The sequence below is a fragment of the Oncorhynchus kisutch genome, linkage group LG6 (genome assembly GCF_002021735.2).
Source record: "Oncorhynchus kisutch isolate 150728-3 linkage group LG6, Okis_V2, whole genome shotgun sequence".
Classification (NCBI taxonomy): domain Eukaryota; kingdom Metazoa; phylum Chordata; class Actinopteri; order Salmoniformes; family Salmonidae; genus Oncorhynchus; species Oncorhynchus kisutch.
This window is the reverse complement of record NC_034179.2, coordinates 83,680,514-83,697,386: the sequence shown is the minus strand read 5'-3', so window position 1 is coordinate 83,697,386 and position 16,873 is coordinate 83,680,514. Positions and strand designations below refer to the sequence as shown.

Here is a 16,873-nt window from a genome sequence, read left to right as displayed (position 1 = left end):
TTCACCTTCAAATATTGTTTGTTGAAGCCATAATTACAGAAATGAGGACTAAATCATGACATGTTGTGAAATTATATAAAAGTAAAGCACAAATACATTTAAGTCTAATGGTGTCATACCAACGCTGTAGGGGGTGAGAGCTATTATAAACAGATGTGAAACCACCAGATGTGAATCATTACCAACACAGTGAAATAAGGGTCATATTGAACTACAGATGTAGGATCATCGTTTGAACCCCCTGTTGCAGAATAACTTGTGTATTTGAGGTTTAAAAAGGCTTCTAAAGTTTGTCATTTCTACACTGAAATTTCAGACTTGATTTTCCATTAAGAGATCTGTATATACAGCGCATTCAGAAAGTATTCAGACCCCTTGACTTTTTCCACATTTTGTTACATTACAGCCTCATTCTAAAATGTATTAAATAGTTTTTCTTGTAACGGCTGTCATGGGAAGAAGGACTAAAGCTCAGCGTGGTAAGTGTTCATCTTATTTAATGAAAACTGAACACTGAATAACAAAACAACAAAGAAACAAAGAAACAGTTCTGTCTGGTGTAGACACACACAGACTGAAAACAAACACCCACAAAACACAATGGAAAACAGGCTACCTAAATATGGTTCTCAATCAGGGACAACGATTGACAGCTGCCTCTGATTGAGAACCATACCAGGCCAAACACAGAAATAGAAAATCATAGAAAAACTAACATAGACAACCCACCCAACTCACGCCCTGACCAGACTAAAACAAAATACAAAACAAAGGAACTAAGGTCAGAACGTGACATTTCCCCTCATCAATCTATAAACAATACCCCATAATGAGAAAGCAAAAATAAGTTTTTAGAAATGTTTGCAAATGTATAAAAAACTATTTAAAAAAAACAGAAATATGACATTTACATAATTATTCAGACCCTTTACTCAGTACTTTGTTGAAGCACCTTTGGCAGCGATTACAGCCTCGAGTCTTCTTGGGTAGGACACTACAAGCTTGGCACACCTGTATTGGGGGAGTTTCTCCCATTCTTCTCTGCAGATCCTCTCAAGCTCTGTCAGGTTGGATGGAGAGCATCGGTGCACAGCTATTTTCAGGTCTCTCCAGAGACATTCGATCGGATTCAAGTCCAGGCTCTGGCTGGGCCACTCAAGGACATTCAGAGACTTGTCCGAAGCCACTCCTGCGTTGTCTTGGCTGTGTGCTTAGTGTCATTGTCCTGTTGGAAGGTGAACCTTCGTCCCAGTCTGAGGTCCTGAGCAGGTTTTCATCAGGAATCTCTCTGTACTTTGCTCTGTTCATCTTTCCCTCGATCCTGACTAGTTTCCCAGTGCCTGCTGCTGAAAAACATCCCCACAGCATGATGCTGCCACCACCATGCTTCACTGTAGGGATGGTGCCAGGTTTCCTCCAGACGTAACGCATGGCATTCAGGCCAAATAGTTCAATCTTGGTTTCATCAGACCAGACACTCTTGTTTTTCATGGTCTGAGAGTCTTTAGGTGCCTTTTGGCAAAGTCCAAGTGGGCTGTCATGTGCCTTTTACTGAGGCACCACCAAGCCCAGTATAGGCTTGGTGGTTCCAAACTTCTTCCATTGAAGAATGATGAGAGTCTCATACCAAAGGGTCTGAATACTTATGTAAATACGGTATTTCTGTATTATTAATACATTTTCTGAAATGTCTAAATTTCTGTCATTATGGGGTATTGTGTGTAGATTGATGGGAGAAACATTTGATTTAATCCATTTTAGAATAAGGTTTTAACGTAACAAAATGTGAAAAAAGTCAAGGGGTCTGAATTCTTTCCGAATGCACTCTACCCCTACAAAAATGTCTATTAATTATAAAACACATAATAATTCACATTTCCTGGTGCTAAGGGATTATTTTCCTGCTATAACCAACTGGCTCAAATTAAGATCCTACATCTGTATAGTTTTGTGACTTACTGAAACATGAGACCCCAGAGATCAAGTGAAAATAGAAGGTCCTTACAGTGTGTCCCCCCACATGTTGGTTGAATAATACATTCAAGGGCCCTCCCTTTAACTATGCTGTTGAGGAACCCTCCAGAGGCTGAGAGCTAAGTAAAGAAGAGCTTATATTGGTTTATATTGTAAACTGTCACAAAGGTATCACACAACACATCAATTCAGTGATATTATCTACATATATCCTTGCAGGAGGGAGAGAAAGTGTTGTGTAGCACAGCATGACTCATCACAACCCAGACACAACACACATTTTTTCCAGTCGTTGGGGTTTTCATTTTTTTCTTCTCCATTTCAACGATAACCTTACATCTTTCTAATCATTGTAACATTAGCTGTTAAAACCACAGATTCCGATTACGCTCTGAGTTTATCCAGAATGCTGTCCCACGTAAACCGAGATCAGAGACTTGCGTCCACCCACTCCTTGGAGAGGTTTCATGAGGAAGCCTAGACCACGTTTCTTAATGTGATGACTTTCCATTGCCAGATGTGAGGTTAAAGACAGGAGGTATGGGCAAGTCCACGAGAGAGAGAGTGTTTTGTGTGTTTCAGTACGGATGCTGTCTGCGTTGCCTCTGCTTCTTATTTCCTCGCACTAAGACGTCATCATGACAGTTTCCTCAAAATGGTTATTTTCTCTTATCTCTCTTTCTCTCTCTCTTTCTATCTCTCTTTCTCTCTCTCTTTCTCTCTCTCTTTCTATCTCTCTCTCTCTTTTCTTTCTAACGCTCTTTCTTTCTAACGCTCTGTCTCTCCCAGTCAATGGAAAATGATATTGAAACATACAAATATGATTATCCAGAATTCATAGTTCGCGTGACAATGTTTCTGGAGAGAGCATATGAAATCATGCAACCCAACTGTGAAATGATACTCACATATATATCTAACAGTGTGGAACACATTCATCATGGCATGTATAGGTAACTGACAAAATAAAGGAAACACTGGAGTAAATGAGGGATACAAAGTATATTGAAAGCAGGTGCTTCCACACAGGTGGATCCTGAGTTAGGTAAGCAATTAAAACATCCCATCATGCTTAGGGTCATGTATAAAATGCCCAGTTGAACATTATTTTGGCTACCCTGGCTAGACAAATAGATCACAGTGACTTTGAAAGAGGGGTCTCAAAGTGCATATGGGGGTTTAAAGTGTGTGTGTGTGCGTGCGTGCGTGCGTGTGTGTGTGTGTGTGTGTGTGTGTGTGTGTGTGTGTGTGTGTGTGTGTCACCAGATCTCAATCCAATTGAACACTTCTGGAGATTCTGGAGCAGCGCCTGTTTTCCACCACCACCAACAGAACACCAAATGACGGAATTTCTTGTGGAAGAATGGTGTGGCATCCCTCCAGCAGAGTTTCAGACACTATGTCTAGGCACATTGAAGCTGTTCTGGCGGCTTTAGCAGCTTGTGGTGGTCCAGCGTCCTATTAAGACACTTTATGTTAGTGTTTCCTTTATTTTGAAAGTTAGCAGTAGTTTCAAGTGAAATGTTGAAAGTTGGGGACCCCCCCCCACACACACCCTAACCCCCCCACACACACACACAGTTGTTTTATTTTTTACTGTCACATTCACAGGATAGGTGCAGTGAAATGTATTGTTTTACAGGGTCAGCCCAAATAGTACAGCGCCCCTGAACCATATTAGGGTTAGGTACCTCAATATGCAATCAATGTGCATTACTTCTTTGTTCATATTTAACTAAAGAAATAGATTTTACTGTACACATTAACTCAAATGGAATATGTGCCAACACAAATTGGATACAACAATCCAGTCTCTGTTTGGTTCCATATAGAATAAGATGCTGGTGTATTTGAAGGAGACACCAGGGAGCAGTGTTTAGCTTTAAGTAGGACCACATTTATTCTCTGGGGTCTCACAACATTTCTCACTGACATTACTCAACACAAGACCTTTCTCAACCCAGGTATTTCCAAAGGTTGTAGGAAACACATGATCCATAAAACTAACGGACAAATCTGAACGTGTTGCCTCTTCAAACTGCTATAGGCCTATTGTATAGATATTCCTTCATAAATGTTCCAATTCATGGTTGGTTGATGACTTCAAATGAAATGGCTGCTACAGGCCTACATTTTCAACATGCTTAGCTGAGCCATTAAGGACAGGATAAGTAGTCAAGAACAGTAAGAACTGGAAAATCCAACTGCATCTCATACAGTCATCTCTGTCTTTCCTGGTTAGACCACTGAAGGTTGAAGATGTGGTGATGACTCAAGTATGGACACAGTCATACACCTGTACACTGTAACATTATGACATGTCTCAACATGCTGTTTTAAACTGAGGCCTAAGTCAGTATGTGTCCCAAATCACACCCTATTTCCTATATATAGTGCACTATTTTTGACCAGAGCCCTATGGTCAAAAGTAGTGCACTATATAGGGAATGTGATGCCATTTGGGACTTTATGTTCACAGAATTTTACATTCTTATGATTGAAATTACACCTGTAGAAACACCAGCCAAGTTCATACCGGAACAGTGACACAAGTGTGTTTGATTAAACAAACATTTGGATCATTGTAGAGATGATTTCTGAGGGGGATGGGTTCAATATCATATTAGCTGCTCATCTACCCCCCTTCACACGCACCCTACTTGGTTCGTAAATGTACTTGTCCCCAGTACATGGGTTGGAAACTTCCAGAGAGAGAAAGGCCATGAATCAGCGAAACAACATATATACTGAGCTGCTTGCATCGCCCCCAGCCAGCACCCAGAACCCCCACCTCCACTTCCTCTTCAGTTTACTAATATACAACACACGCCTGCACCGGGGGAGACCTCAAAGAGCTGCTTCTTAGAATAGGACAGAGGTGAGAGGAAAGAGCAAGACAAAGACACAAAGATGTTCTCAGGACTACATAAAAAGCTTCACTTGAGAGTGCGAGTGTATGTGAATGAGTGATTGAAAGTTTTGTATGAACATATACAGTACCAGTCAAAAGTTTGAATACACCTATTCATTCAATGGTTTTTCTTAATTTTTTACTATTTTCTACATTGTAGAATAATAGTGAAGACATCAATACTATGAAATAACACATATGGAATCATGTAGTAACCAAAAAAGTGTTAAACAAATCAAAATATATTTGAGATTTGAGATTTTTCAAAGTAGCCACCCTTTGCCTTGATGACAGCTTTGCACACTCTTAGGATTCTCTCAACCAGCTTAATGAGGTAGTCACCTGGATTGCATTTGAATTAACAGGTGTGCCTTGTTAAATGTGAATTTGTGGAATGTATTCACTTCTTAATGTGTTTAAGCCAGTCAGTTGTGTTGTGACAAGGTAGAGTTGGTATACAGAATATAGCCCTATTTGGTAAAAGACCAAGTCCATATTAGAGCAAGAACAGCTCAAATAAGCCAAGAGAAATGACAGTCAACTCAAATTTGATTTGTCACATGCGCCGAATACAGGTAGACCTTACAGTGAAATGCTTACTTACAAGCCCTTAACCAACAATGCTTTAAGAAGTTTTAAGAAAAAAATAGATTAAAGTAACAAATAATTAAACAGCAGCAGTAAAATAACAATAGCGAGGCCATATACAGGGGGTTTTGGTACAGAGTCAATGTGCGCGGGCATCGGTTAGTCAAGGTAATTGAGGTAATATGTACATGTAGGTAGAGTTAAAGTGACTATGCATAGATAATAAACAGAGAGTAGCAGCAGCGTAAAAGAGGGGTCTGGGTAGCCCTTTGATTAGCTGTTCAGGAGTCTTATGACTTGGGGGTAGAAGCTGTTAAGAAGCTTTTTGGACCTAGACTTGGCGCTCCGGTACCGCTTGCCGGGCGGTAGCAGAGAGAACAGTCCGTGACTAAGGTGGCTGGAGTTTTTGACAATTTTTAAAGCCTTCCTCTGACACCGCCTGGTATAGAGGTGCTGGATGGCAGGAAGCTTGACCCCCAGTGATGTACTGGGCCGTAGGCAATACTCTCTGTAGTGCCTTGAAGGTCGGAGGCCGAGCAGTTGCCATACCAGGCAATGATGCAACCAGTCAGCATGCTCTCAATGGCGCAGCTGTAGAACCTTTTGAGAATCTTTTCAGTCTCCTGAGGGGGAATAGGCTTTGTCGTGCCCTCTTCACTACTGTCTTAGTGTGTTTGGACCATGATAGTTTGTTGGTGATGTGGACACAAAGGAACTTGAAGCTCTCAACCTGCTCCACTGCAGCCCTATCGATGAGAATGGTGGCATGCTCATTCCTCATTTTCCTGTAGTCCACAATCATCTCCTTCGTCTTGATCACGTTGAGGGAGAGGTTGTTGTCCTGGCACCACACGGCCAGGTCTCTGACCTCCTCCCTATAGGCTGTCTCTTCATTGTTGGTGATCAGGCCTACCACTGTTGTGTCATCGGCAAACTTAATGATGGTGTTGGAGTCGTGCCTGGCCATGCAGTCATGAGTGAACAGGGAGTACAGGAGGGGACTGAGCACGCACCCCTGAGGGGCCCCAGTGTTGAGGATCAGCGTGGCGGATGTGTTGTTACCTACCCTTACCACCTGGGGGCGGCTCGTCAGGAAGTCCAGGATGCAGTTGCAGAGGGAGGTGTTTAGTCCCAGGGTCCTTAGCTTAGTGATGAGCTTTGAGGGCACTATGGTGTTGAAAGCTGAGCTGTAATCAATGAATAGCATTCTCACATAGGTGTTCCTTTTGTCTAGGTGGGAAAGGGCAGTGTTGAGTGCAATAGAGATTGTATCATCTGTGGATCTGTTGGGGCGGTATGTAAATTAGAGTGGATCTCGGGTTTCTGGGATGATGGTGTTGATGTGAGCCATGACCAGCCTTTCAAAGCACTTCATTGTTTCAGATGTGAGTGCTACGGGTCAGTAGTTATTTAGGCAGGTTACTTTGGTGTTCTTGGGCACAGGGACTATGGTGGTCTGCTTGAAACATTGGTTGGTATTACAGACTCAGTCAGGGACAGGATGAAAAGGTCAATGAAGACACTTGCCAGTCGGTCAGCGCATGCTCGGAGTCCACATACTGGTAATCCGTCTGGCCCTGCGGCCTTGTGAATGATGACCTGTTTTAAGGTCTTACTCACATCGGGTACGGAGAGCGTGATCACACAGTCGTCCAGAACAGCTGATGCTCTCATGCATGCTTCAGTGTTACTTGCCTCGTAGCGAGCACAGAAGTAATTTAGCTTGTCTGGTAGGCTCGTGTCACTGGGCAGCTCGCGGCTGTGCTTCCCTTTGTAGTCTGTTATAGTTACTTTAAGACAATCCGGAAAATGTCAAGAACTTTGAAAGTTTCTTCAAGTGCAGTCACAAAAACCATCAGCGCTATGATGAAACTAGTTCTCACGAGGACCCCCACAGGAGAGGAAGACCCAGAGTTACCTCTGCTGCAGAGGATAAGTTCATTAGACTTACCGTCCTCAGAAATCTGCAATTAAATGCACCTCAGATTGCAGCCCAAATAAATGCTTCACAGAGTTCAAGTAACAGACACATCTCAACATCAACTGTTAAGAGGAGACTGCGTGAATCAGTCCTTAATCGTCAATTGCTACAAAGAAAAAGGACACATAAAAAGAAGTGCCTTGCTTGGGCCAAGAAACATGTGCAATGGACATTAGACCGGTGGAAATCTGTCGTTTGGAGATTTTTAGTTGTTGTTCCAACTGCTGTGTCTTTGTGAGACACATAGTAGGTGAACGGATGATCTCCGCATGTGTGGTTCCCACCGTGAAGCATGGAGGAGGAGGTGTGATGGTGTTGGGGTGCTTTGCAGGTGACTCTGTCTGTCATTTATTTAGAATTCAAGGCACACTTTACCAGCAAGGCTACCACAGTATTCTGCAGCAATACGCCATCCCATCTGGTTTGCGCTTTATGGGACTATCATTTGTTTTTAACAGTACAATGACCCAACACACCTCCAGGGTGTGTAAGGGTTATTTGATCAAGAAGGAGAGTGACGGAGTGCAGCATCAGATGACCTGGCCTCCACAATCACCCGACCTCAACCCAATTGAGATGGTTTGGGATGAGTTGGACTGTTGGAACTGGTTGAAAGAATGCCAAGAGTGTGCAATGCTGTCATCAAGGCAAAGGGTGGCTGCTTTGAAGAATCTCAAATTGATTTGTTTGACATTTTTTTGGTCACTAAATGATTCCATATGTGTTTTTTCATAGTTTTGATGTCTTAACTATTATTCTACAATGTATAAAATAGTTTTAAAAAATAACGAAAAACCCTTGATTGAGTAGGTCCAAACTTTTGACTGGTACTGTAGGAACAATATTTGTATAATGTGAATGTGAATGTATACGATTGCATGGTATACATTTTTAATTTAACCTTTATTTTAACAGGGATTCATATTGAGATCCAGGTCTCTTTTACAAATGAGCCCTGCAGAACGGAAACAGAATACACACATCCAATACGAAATGCAGAGCCGGTTAGGAAAGACATTGGAAATGCATTTTGTTACGTGTTTTCAATCAATGAGGTCAGATACTTTTGGTAGGGAAGTAATATCAAAGTTGTGAGCAAATGTGGTTAGCATTGCTCTAAAATCTGCATAGTGCAGTCTTATCACCTCTGTCACCAGTAAACAAGTTAATCAGGTCAGGGAAACAAGATAACAATCTCTATGCGAACACAGGTCACATACTGTCATATACTCAGGTCGCATACCTTACTCTTATCTGTTACCGTTGATTTGAGACCTCTGAGGTCTTTTTTTTATATGTCAGTAAAATGGAGCAAATACACTGTATAAGGGGGGATTATATGCTTCACTGTATTACGGGGGGTTGGTAGGGATGGGGGACGGTGAAAAGAGAAGTGGTTTTCACCTCGTGTGGTCGCAGGCTGACTGTCTAAAATGCAACTGAGTGGGTGCAGCATCTGCTGCTACTGAAGCCACGCTCTAGACTCTATTCCAGCACAGAAGCCCTTTAGTTACATGATGACTCTGTATATCTGTTTGTGATTACATGCCTGCATGCATATATTTTTGTGGATCAATTAAAGTAACAAATAATGCTCACACAGAATCGTAAGAAAGATAAAAACATTTATTTATTTGAATATTTGCAGGATAGAATATACAAAATATCCAGTATGTGTTACAGCTATAACCTACTGCTTGCATAGCGTTAGCGTCCAAGAAGAAGAAAACATATATTTTATTTTATTTCTCACTATATATGGAAGTTGATAAGTCGTGTTTATCAGAATATGGAGGACAATGACTACTTTACATTTGTATAAAATGTTAAATAAATATAAAACACCAAAAGGTGAAATACAAATACAAAATATTGAAATGAGTTAATTACTTGGTCATTTTATGGAGGGTATACAAAGAGGGAAATAGATAGTCCAACATTTGACCTTATCATGAACACATAAAAACATTGGTGTTTTTAAATCACTGATGAAGGATTTTGAGGCTGATTCCCTGACCTGTTAAATGTTGTTATACTCTTGTGAATTCAATGGTTTTTACTAGATTACTTGTAGTTTTTCATATTGTCTGTCTGTAATTTTTTGTAATGACTTGGTGCTGCCTATCTTGGCCAGGGCGCTCTTGAAAAAGGGATTTTAATCTCAATGAGCCCTTCTGAAAACACTATGCAGTGGTTTACATGCAATTTACCTGAATATCAGGTATTCTTAAATCGTTTCAAAAACGTAGAATATATCTACTTGTCAGTATATCGAATTATCTAAATATCTAAATATTTTTCTCTATATCTATATTATGTATTTCCTTATACTATTATATATATATATATATTATTTTTAATCAGGTCAATATAACATACAAGTAAGAGAATAAAGAGCTGATGTCTGTAAATATGCATTGAACCCTAGCATACAGAGGTAACATTTATACAGTTCTTTTTTCTTTTTTCTTTTTCTTGTTGGCAGACTATCAACATAATGTGTTACCTCCTGACCAAAACCCCCATCAATAACAACACTACTTACAAAAGAGAAGTAACACTGAGTGAATACAAAACATCCCTAATAATGTTATTCAGCACTTTCACCACCAAAACTGATAAAAAATTGTTTTATTCTACAAAAGCTAAATCAATCAATATATTATAATTGTATCCAATTTTATGATTTACCTTAGCAACAGGGACGGATTAATGCAGGGGTTTACCGGGGCTGAAACATCTGTGTCCAGGCCCATTGGGGGCCCAAGAGGCAGCAATTCATTTTTTGGTTTTTAAATAAATGTTTAATTATTAAGGAAATATATACTGTATATATTATATGTTATATATATATATATTATATGTAGTATATATTATATCTGTAGCATATATTTTATACTTTTTCACTCAATACTCAATCACAGGAAGACTCAGGACCCTGCTCTCAAGTCTAGTTGCTGCATGCTGCCGCTCTACTAATCATCAGATGGGGGGAGGAGAGGAGGTAGGGGGTCCCCTGTCTTGATTGGGTAAATAACTGCATAATAAATAAATAGGACTGGTCAATTGTGTGAGTCAAGGACTGGGCCCAAGAGGCAAAAAATAATAATACTTTTTATTTTATATATATATTTTTTTATCCAACCACAGGCGCCGGCTCTCAATGTTCAAAATACACCAGAGAGCATCATTTAGCCACAGAGGATAAATCGTTTATTTTAAAAAAACTGTGAATTAAGTTTTATCACAAGCACATACATATGTCTTCCAAAATGAAGCAAACACCAACAAAAAGTGTCTTAAAAGGGTGCTGCCACCATGAGCTGCCAGAACAGCTTCAATGCTCCTTAGATTATACATGTGGATGTAAACCATGGCAGGAAAATGCACCCCATACCATAACATACTGTATCCCTTGTATCCCTTGGAAAATGCACCCCATACCATAACATACTGTATCCCTTGTATCCCTTGGAAAATGCACCCCATACCGTAACATACTGTATCCCTTGTATCCCTTGGAAAATGCACCCCATACCGTAACATACTGTATCCCTTGTATCCCTTGGAAAATGCACCCCATACCGTAACATACTGTATCCCTTGTATCCCTTGGTTACTCATGTGTTTCTTTTATTTTGGCAGTTACTGGTATGCCTACAGTCAGGAAGGTCATGCGCCCCAAATAGGCTACAGCTTGTTGCTTTTTGGCCATAGATATATACTCCATTGAAGTGTTTTGTAACCTCTGACCCTGGGAATTTGACTGTTAAACTCATGGGTACACTAGCAATGGATGCCAGTTCTGACTTGAATGGGAACTGCCATCTATGGGATCTATGGATTGTAGATTTCAAAATGAAATTGTGGGAAAATCACACTGTTTGGAAAACAAATGCCTACTGGTGAAAAGAGAAGGCTAATCAGTCTTTAGAACCAATTTTTAAAAATTCTTAACAACTCCCAATTTTTAGCTAACAGCAGCACTGTTTTTTCAAAGTAGCTCATCTTGAGATAGGCTATTGCCACAGCTAGCGCATCAGCCCTCACCGTGAGAAGCCTATGGCTTCATCTTCATCATCAGGTGAGTCAGTGTGCCACTCAACGTTTTATTTAGTAACCTACTGTAACCGATGATATACAGTAATATACTGTATGTATATATATATTTCCTCTGAATATTGTACAATCTGTGTGTCGCTTCATTGACCTGGGCTATTGTTTGTTTGAATTCAAGACCAGATTGATCTCAGTTTGTCAGTGTCAGAGTATCCAGTCATTTCAGTCAGTTGTGTGGTAATTAAAAGATTCAACCAATGTCTTTCATGTAAATGACGTAGAACTGCATGACATGCGTTTTTTAACAGGCAGATTCTTTTACGACCCTGCAAAAATAAATCCCTATGTGTGGAAATCCTAAAAACGCCTCTGTTCAACTGTAGCCTAGTGTATGGCAAACGTTATTATGGCTTTATTATAAAGGGGCTTTTTCTTCAACAGTACATTTTCCACTCATCGAAATGCATCTTGATGCAAGGATTTGTTTAAAGAAAATGAGGATGTGCCGGGAAGGGGGAAGGCCCTGCGTAGCAATATTACATGTAAATTGGCCTACAGTATTATTATGCCTTAAACCAATGATAATCAGCCAGCTATCTAAAAAAAAAGTATCTTCATCATCAACCGTATTATATCATATAGATACCAAACACGTTCTCTGTGGAATGTTGTATCCGAACTTGAGTGACATTTTTCACTTTGACAAAGATGGAGTCATCTTCAAAGAGGTGGAACACCCCTCCCAGGTAGCTGTTTGATGTGGACATCATTTTCCCAAACTTGGGGTGATATCTCCTGGACTTAAGGAGTTCAATGTCCTTCCCAAGGTACCGTGGAGTAGTTCTGCAGACCGAGTGTGTGAACGCAACATCGACCTCACTGAAGAAGATCTTAGAGTAGACGTAGTAGTAGCCTTCCTTCTGGATGACAAGCTTCCCATCTTTGTACTCCATTTCATGGAGGATTGGTTCTGCCTGCATGTTCCATACCATGACTCCATCTCCATGGGGTGTTTGAGGTCCAGCTGGAGAACAAATACAGGTCAATATGTGGGGAAAGTTTTCTGTCATTTGAATTTATCTTCATGTACTATTTCAAACACCATACTATCTGATGTACTACTACATACTTCTATTTCACCCTCTTCTGTCATACCCAAATATTAATATAAAGGGTTGTGTGTAGTTGAAATGGCCTGGTGACAATGGTCTTACCTGTCAGATGTGCAACAGGTTTTGAAGGCAACACAATAGGGTTTGGTCTTGAAGTTGGGGGAACCTCCTTCAGAAATTCCTCATGGTCTGTTTTGGGAACAAAGTTTATGTTGAAGTGATGCACATTTTAGAAGGTGAATGATTCAGAAATGCATTTATCAAATGTGTACAAAATACTCAGCCGGGATCTTCTACCAAAGATGAGTCCCTTGTCATTTTGTCACAGTGTTTGAACAAGAGAAGGAGAAATAGTCTGGGACATACCTTGGATACTCATACCAGCTGACCCTGACTCCGCCTGCAGTTGGGAATAGAGATTTCATCATAGTGAACAGAGAGGTTTGTGGTAATACAGTACAGGCATGTGTGAGAATGTTCATTTGTTCCTATTTAAGTGGTTCTTTGGGCCTTTACATTTTATTAGATGATACGCAGGAAAGATAAACAGAACTGCTTATGGTTTCTGGTAATTAAGTAAAGTAGATCACCCATCCCATCCCAGACCACCCCCGTCTTCCCGTCAGTACATGTGCATGCAGCGAGACTAGGTTAGCTCTATCCTCTTCCAATAAACCATCGCACCCTTCCCACCAGATTGGGTCAGGGGAAATGATGTCACATGAAGCTCAACATAACCACAAACACCTGACCAACAAACCAATTCTGTGGAACACGGAATGCTGGCCCCTGGTACGTCACGGAACATTCATATTCTCCGAAATGATGCCCAATTCTGATAAACTTCTCCATCTCAACTGTTGCCAAATGTACAAGAATGAATAAAACTGTTAAATGCGTATATCAAGGGGAATCCCAACTCAAACTTTGGACAGAAAGTGCTGACCATGACATAACTTCACTATGTTGTCATGAGACCTGTTTATACGTAAAACAAAATTGACACAATAAAAAACCTACATCGTGGTGAATAATGCACTGGTAACTCGGAAGTTAATATTTGTTTCTATTCCCTATAGACTTGGAAAATTATTTCACAATTAGAGTCTAACAAAACAACCAATTGTAGCAAGGTTCCAATATTCCAAGTGACATATCACCACACATTACTCTATTCTGAACCAGGATAATGCCATAATAAAATGGAGGAAAGGAACAACAGTAAATTACTACATTGTACAAAATACATAGAGATTGGGTAACCAAATGTGACTTTATAAATAATCATTTATTCATTTAATGTAGTATCTTGGGTTTTTAAAGTATTGTCTTAATGTAACTGTGCATTCTGCATAATTTCAGTCTTGTCGACTGCGACTATGAAGTAAATCAAATCAAGTCATTATTTCCCATATGATGATGCAAATGGGTTGTAGATTATTTGTGAGAGAGAAAGAACACATCATCTAATGACACTGGAAATGTATTCACTTTCATTTTGGAATGAACAAAAGATGTTTCCGAGAATAGTGTACACGTTGTGGGGTTGAGAGCAAGAGATTGGGTCAAATGAAACAGTGAGAGATAAAAGTAGACACACAGTAGACACAGTAGAAAGAATACATAGTTGTTACTAGATGTGTGAGAGAGAGATGTGTGAAGAGAGACTCTCCGGTGTTGAGGGAGACAGAACAGAGATGGAGACGGGTAGACAGCCACCTCATGGTGATAATACTCACAGATCCCTGTTTGGAGTAGAGGTGGTAGATGAAGCAGGCCTCTATGGCCAAGCCACACAAAGCCAGACCAACCAGCAAGAACAGCAGGCTTTGGGCCACACCACCCCGACCAGGAGGTCTTGGTTTGGGGGGCAGCGTTGGGTAGGCTGCATGGCTATCCACCATGAACACGGAGGGGTATGGGACACCACCCTCAGCCATGATCTCTCCGATCAGAGATTATAAGGAACTGAAAAAGGAGGTAGTCAAGTAGTACCCGAGCGAGGTCCACGCACCAGGGGTCCCGGCACACAACGAGAGACACAGAGAGATTTCCCAGAGCAAGACCAAGCACTAGTGCGGGTTGTACAGTATGACTCCTCAGGTTGTCTTGTCAGCAGACAAGACAAGACAAATGTAGTGGAAGAAACAAATTCCACTTCTAGATATGAGAAATGTGGAAATCCTTCACAGAAACGACCACCTCCCCAAAGAGCAGTCACAGAAACGACCACCTCCCCAAAGAGCAGTCACAGAAACGACCACCTCCCCAAAGAGCAGTCACAGAAACGACCACCTCCCCAAAGAGCAGTCACAGAAAGCAAAACTTGTCTTAACCAAAATAAATCTTGACAGAGAGAGAACGGTTACCTCTGGTGTTACGTTTCAATCAGTCAGAAAGAGCGAAGCAAATGCAAATGAGCATCTTATAGAGTGGCCATGCACTGAGTATGATCACCTCCCCACTACACTACATACACCCTCCTACTCTAGCCTACTACAGCATACATGGAGTTTCGCAATAATTTGTCTCTCTGTTCACACTTCCTCTCACTCACTCTCAGCCACTCTCATGATGAGTATCTGATCTGGTAGAGAGTGGTCTGCTATCTACTCTACCAGCAAAAACAATAAAATCATGATAAGACCAATATATTCATGTTCCTTTACAGTGCAGCTTCAAGTAAAAACAACAACATATGGTTCATTGTATTGTTATTCTTGTGTTGTTAAGACTTTTTATGGTATTGTTTTTTACCACATGCTTTGTCAAGATCATGCTTTGTCAAGATCATGCTTTATCAAGATCATGCTTTGTCAAGATCATGCTTTGTCAAGATCATGCTTTGTCAAGATCATGTTTTGTCAAGATCATGCTTTGTCAAGATCATGCTTTGTCAAGATCATTTTTTTTCAAGATCAGATCTTTTCCTTTGTCATAGCACCAGCCACAGCCTCTCTGACCATAATGCACACTTCTAAAAAAACATTCTATATGTCATATAACTAAAACGTACAACAAGTTGTCCTTAAAAATGGTATGTACAAGGCATATGCTGTATGTGTGTACATATTTGTGTATGTTTACTACTGAGTATGCTGTGTATGCTGTTGTGTATGTGTGTTTTTATCTAGACAACTTTTATGTGATGTATATGTTTTACTTGATTCTATGGAACCCAGGACTCCTTGGAAAACTGCGGAAATGGTTACTGAGTGGACAATTCTGGCAAATTCTTTTGAATTAAATGAGTGCCCAGTGAGCAAAATGACGTTGGAAAGAAGTTGAAAAGAAATAATTACGGACGTTGAAGTCACGTTCATTTTCAGTTCTAAGTGAAGGTTGAAAATGTATTTTATGGACATTGATAAAAATGTGGTTAGTCCAGACAGGATGAAATCTGAACCAAACATATGCCCCTCCAGAGCTGACCAAATCTTAAGAAATCATAGATGTCTATGTTTAGGCCAAATCAAGGGTGGTCCAGAGCAGATCAAATCTGAACCGATTATAGACTATTATTCTTGGCACAAATCAATGCCGGTCTGGAAATCAACCTCTGTTGACGTTCAAATCAAGACCAAAGTGGACTGACCAAATTTTCAACATCCATGGACATCCTACGTCAGTCAGTGCTCACTGGATGTGTGTGTGTGTGTGTGTGTGTGTGTGTGTGTGTGTGTGTGTGTGTGTGTGTGTGTGTGTGTGTGTGTGTGTGTGTGTGTGTGTGTGTGTGTGTGTGTGTGTGTGTGTGTGTGTGTGTGTGTGTGTGTGTGTGTGGACGTGTGGACGTGTGGACGTGTGGACGTGTTTAACTATACTTGTGTTGACCAGAAAAGAATAGTCAACAAATGTACTTTTGACTATTTCTAAGGGGTTTAGTTAGGGTTGATGTTAGAATTAGGTGTAGGAGATACAGTTTGGGTAAGGAGCTAGGTTTAGGTTTAGGGTTAGGATTAAGGTTAGGTTTTGGGGTTAACGTTAGGGTTAGGGTTAGGTTAGGGCAGGGGTTCCCAAACTCTTTTGATATTTAAAAAAACCTGTGACCCCACCATGTAAAAAAAAGGGTGATATAATCAAAAGCCAATGTTGACTTTTTTTAAATGGTCTATTACAAATCAGTCTGACAGGGCTTTTGAAAGTATTTCAATCTGAAGAAAGTATGGTTTGAAGTAACTGAAATGCAAGGTTATGGGAAGTTCAGAAGATCATCAGGCAATAATTTTGTATGATCTTCTGTGCAGTCTG

The 16,873-nt window shown here is 40.5% G+C and overlaps 1 protein-coding gene across 3 annotated transcripts; it reads right to left on the bottom strand.

Moving 5' to 3' along the window:
• Window positions 1-9,066: 9,066 nt before the first annotated feature.
• Window positions 9,067-15,315, bottom strand: LOC109880117 (tumor necrosis factor ligand superfamily member 14). 3 transcript variants are annotated; one of them, XM_031828027.1, is made up of 5 exons: window positions 14,859-15,315; window positions 14,365-14,827; window positions 12,992-13,025; window positions 12,728-12,814; window positions 9,067-12,537 (listed from the first exon to the last, which is right to left on the bottom strand). In XM_031828027.1, the coding sequence occupies exons 2-5, from the start codon at window positions 14,563-14,565 to the stop codon at window positions 12,143-12,145; spliced, it is 717 nt and encodes a 238-aa protein (XP_031683887.1). In that variant the 5' UTR covers window positions 14,566-14,827; window positions 14,859-15,315; the 3' UTR covers window positions 9,067-12,142. The 3 variants fall into 3 exon arrangements, with proteins under 3 accessions (XP_031683887.1, XP_031683888.1, XP_031683886.1); XM_031828028.1 differs by having other exon boundaries at window positions 14,365-14,889; window positions 14,921-15,315; XM_031828026.1 differs by having other exon boundaries at window positions 14,365-15,315.
• Window positions 15,316-16,873: the final 1,558 nt, after the last annotated feature.

Excerpts from the sequence above, each read along its gene's own strand:
- LOC109880117 (XM_031828026.1), bottom strand. The coding sequence starts at position 14,565 with ATGGCTGAGGGTGGTGTCCCATACCCCTCCGTGTTCATGGTGGATAGC. Across the intron at positions 13,026-14,364 it reads TCTACTCCAAACAGGGATCT|GCGGAGTCAGGGTCAGCTGG; the intron begins GTGAGTATTATC and ends TCCCAACTGCAG. Across the intron at positions 12,538-12,727 it reads ACCTGTTGCACATCTGACAG|CTGGACCTCAAACACCCCAT; the intron begins GTAAGACCATTG and ends TTTGTTCTCCAG.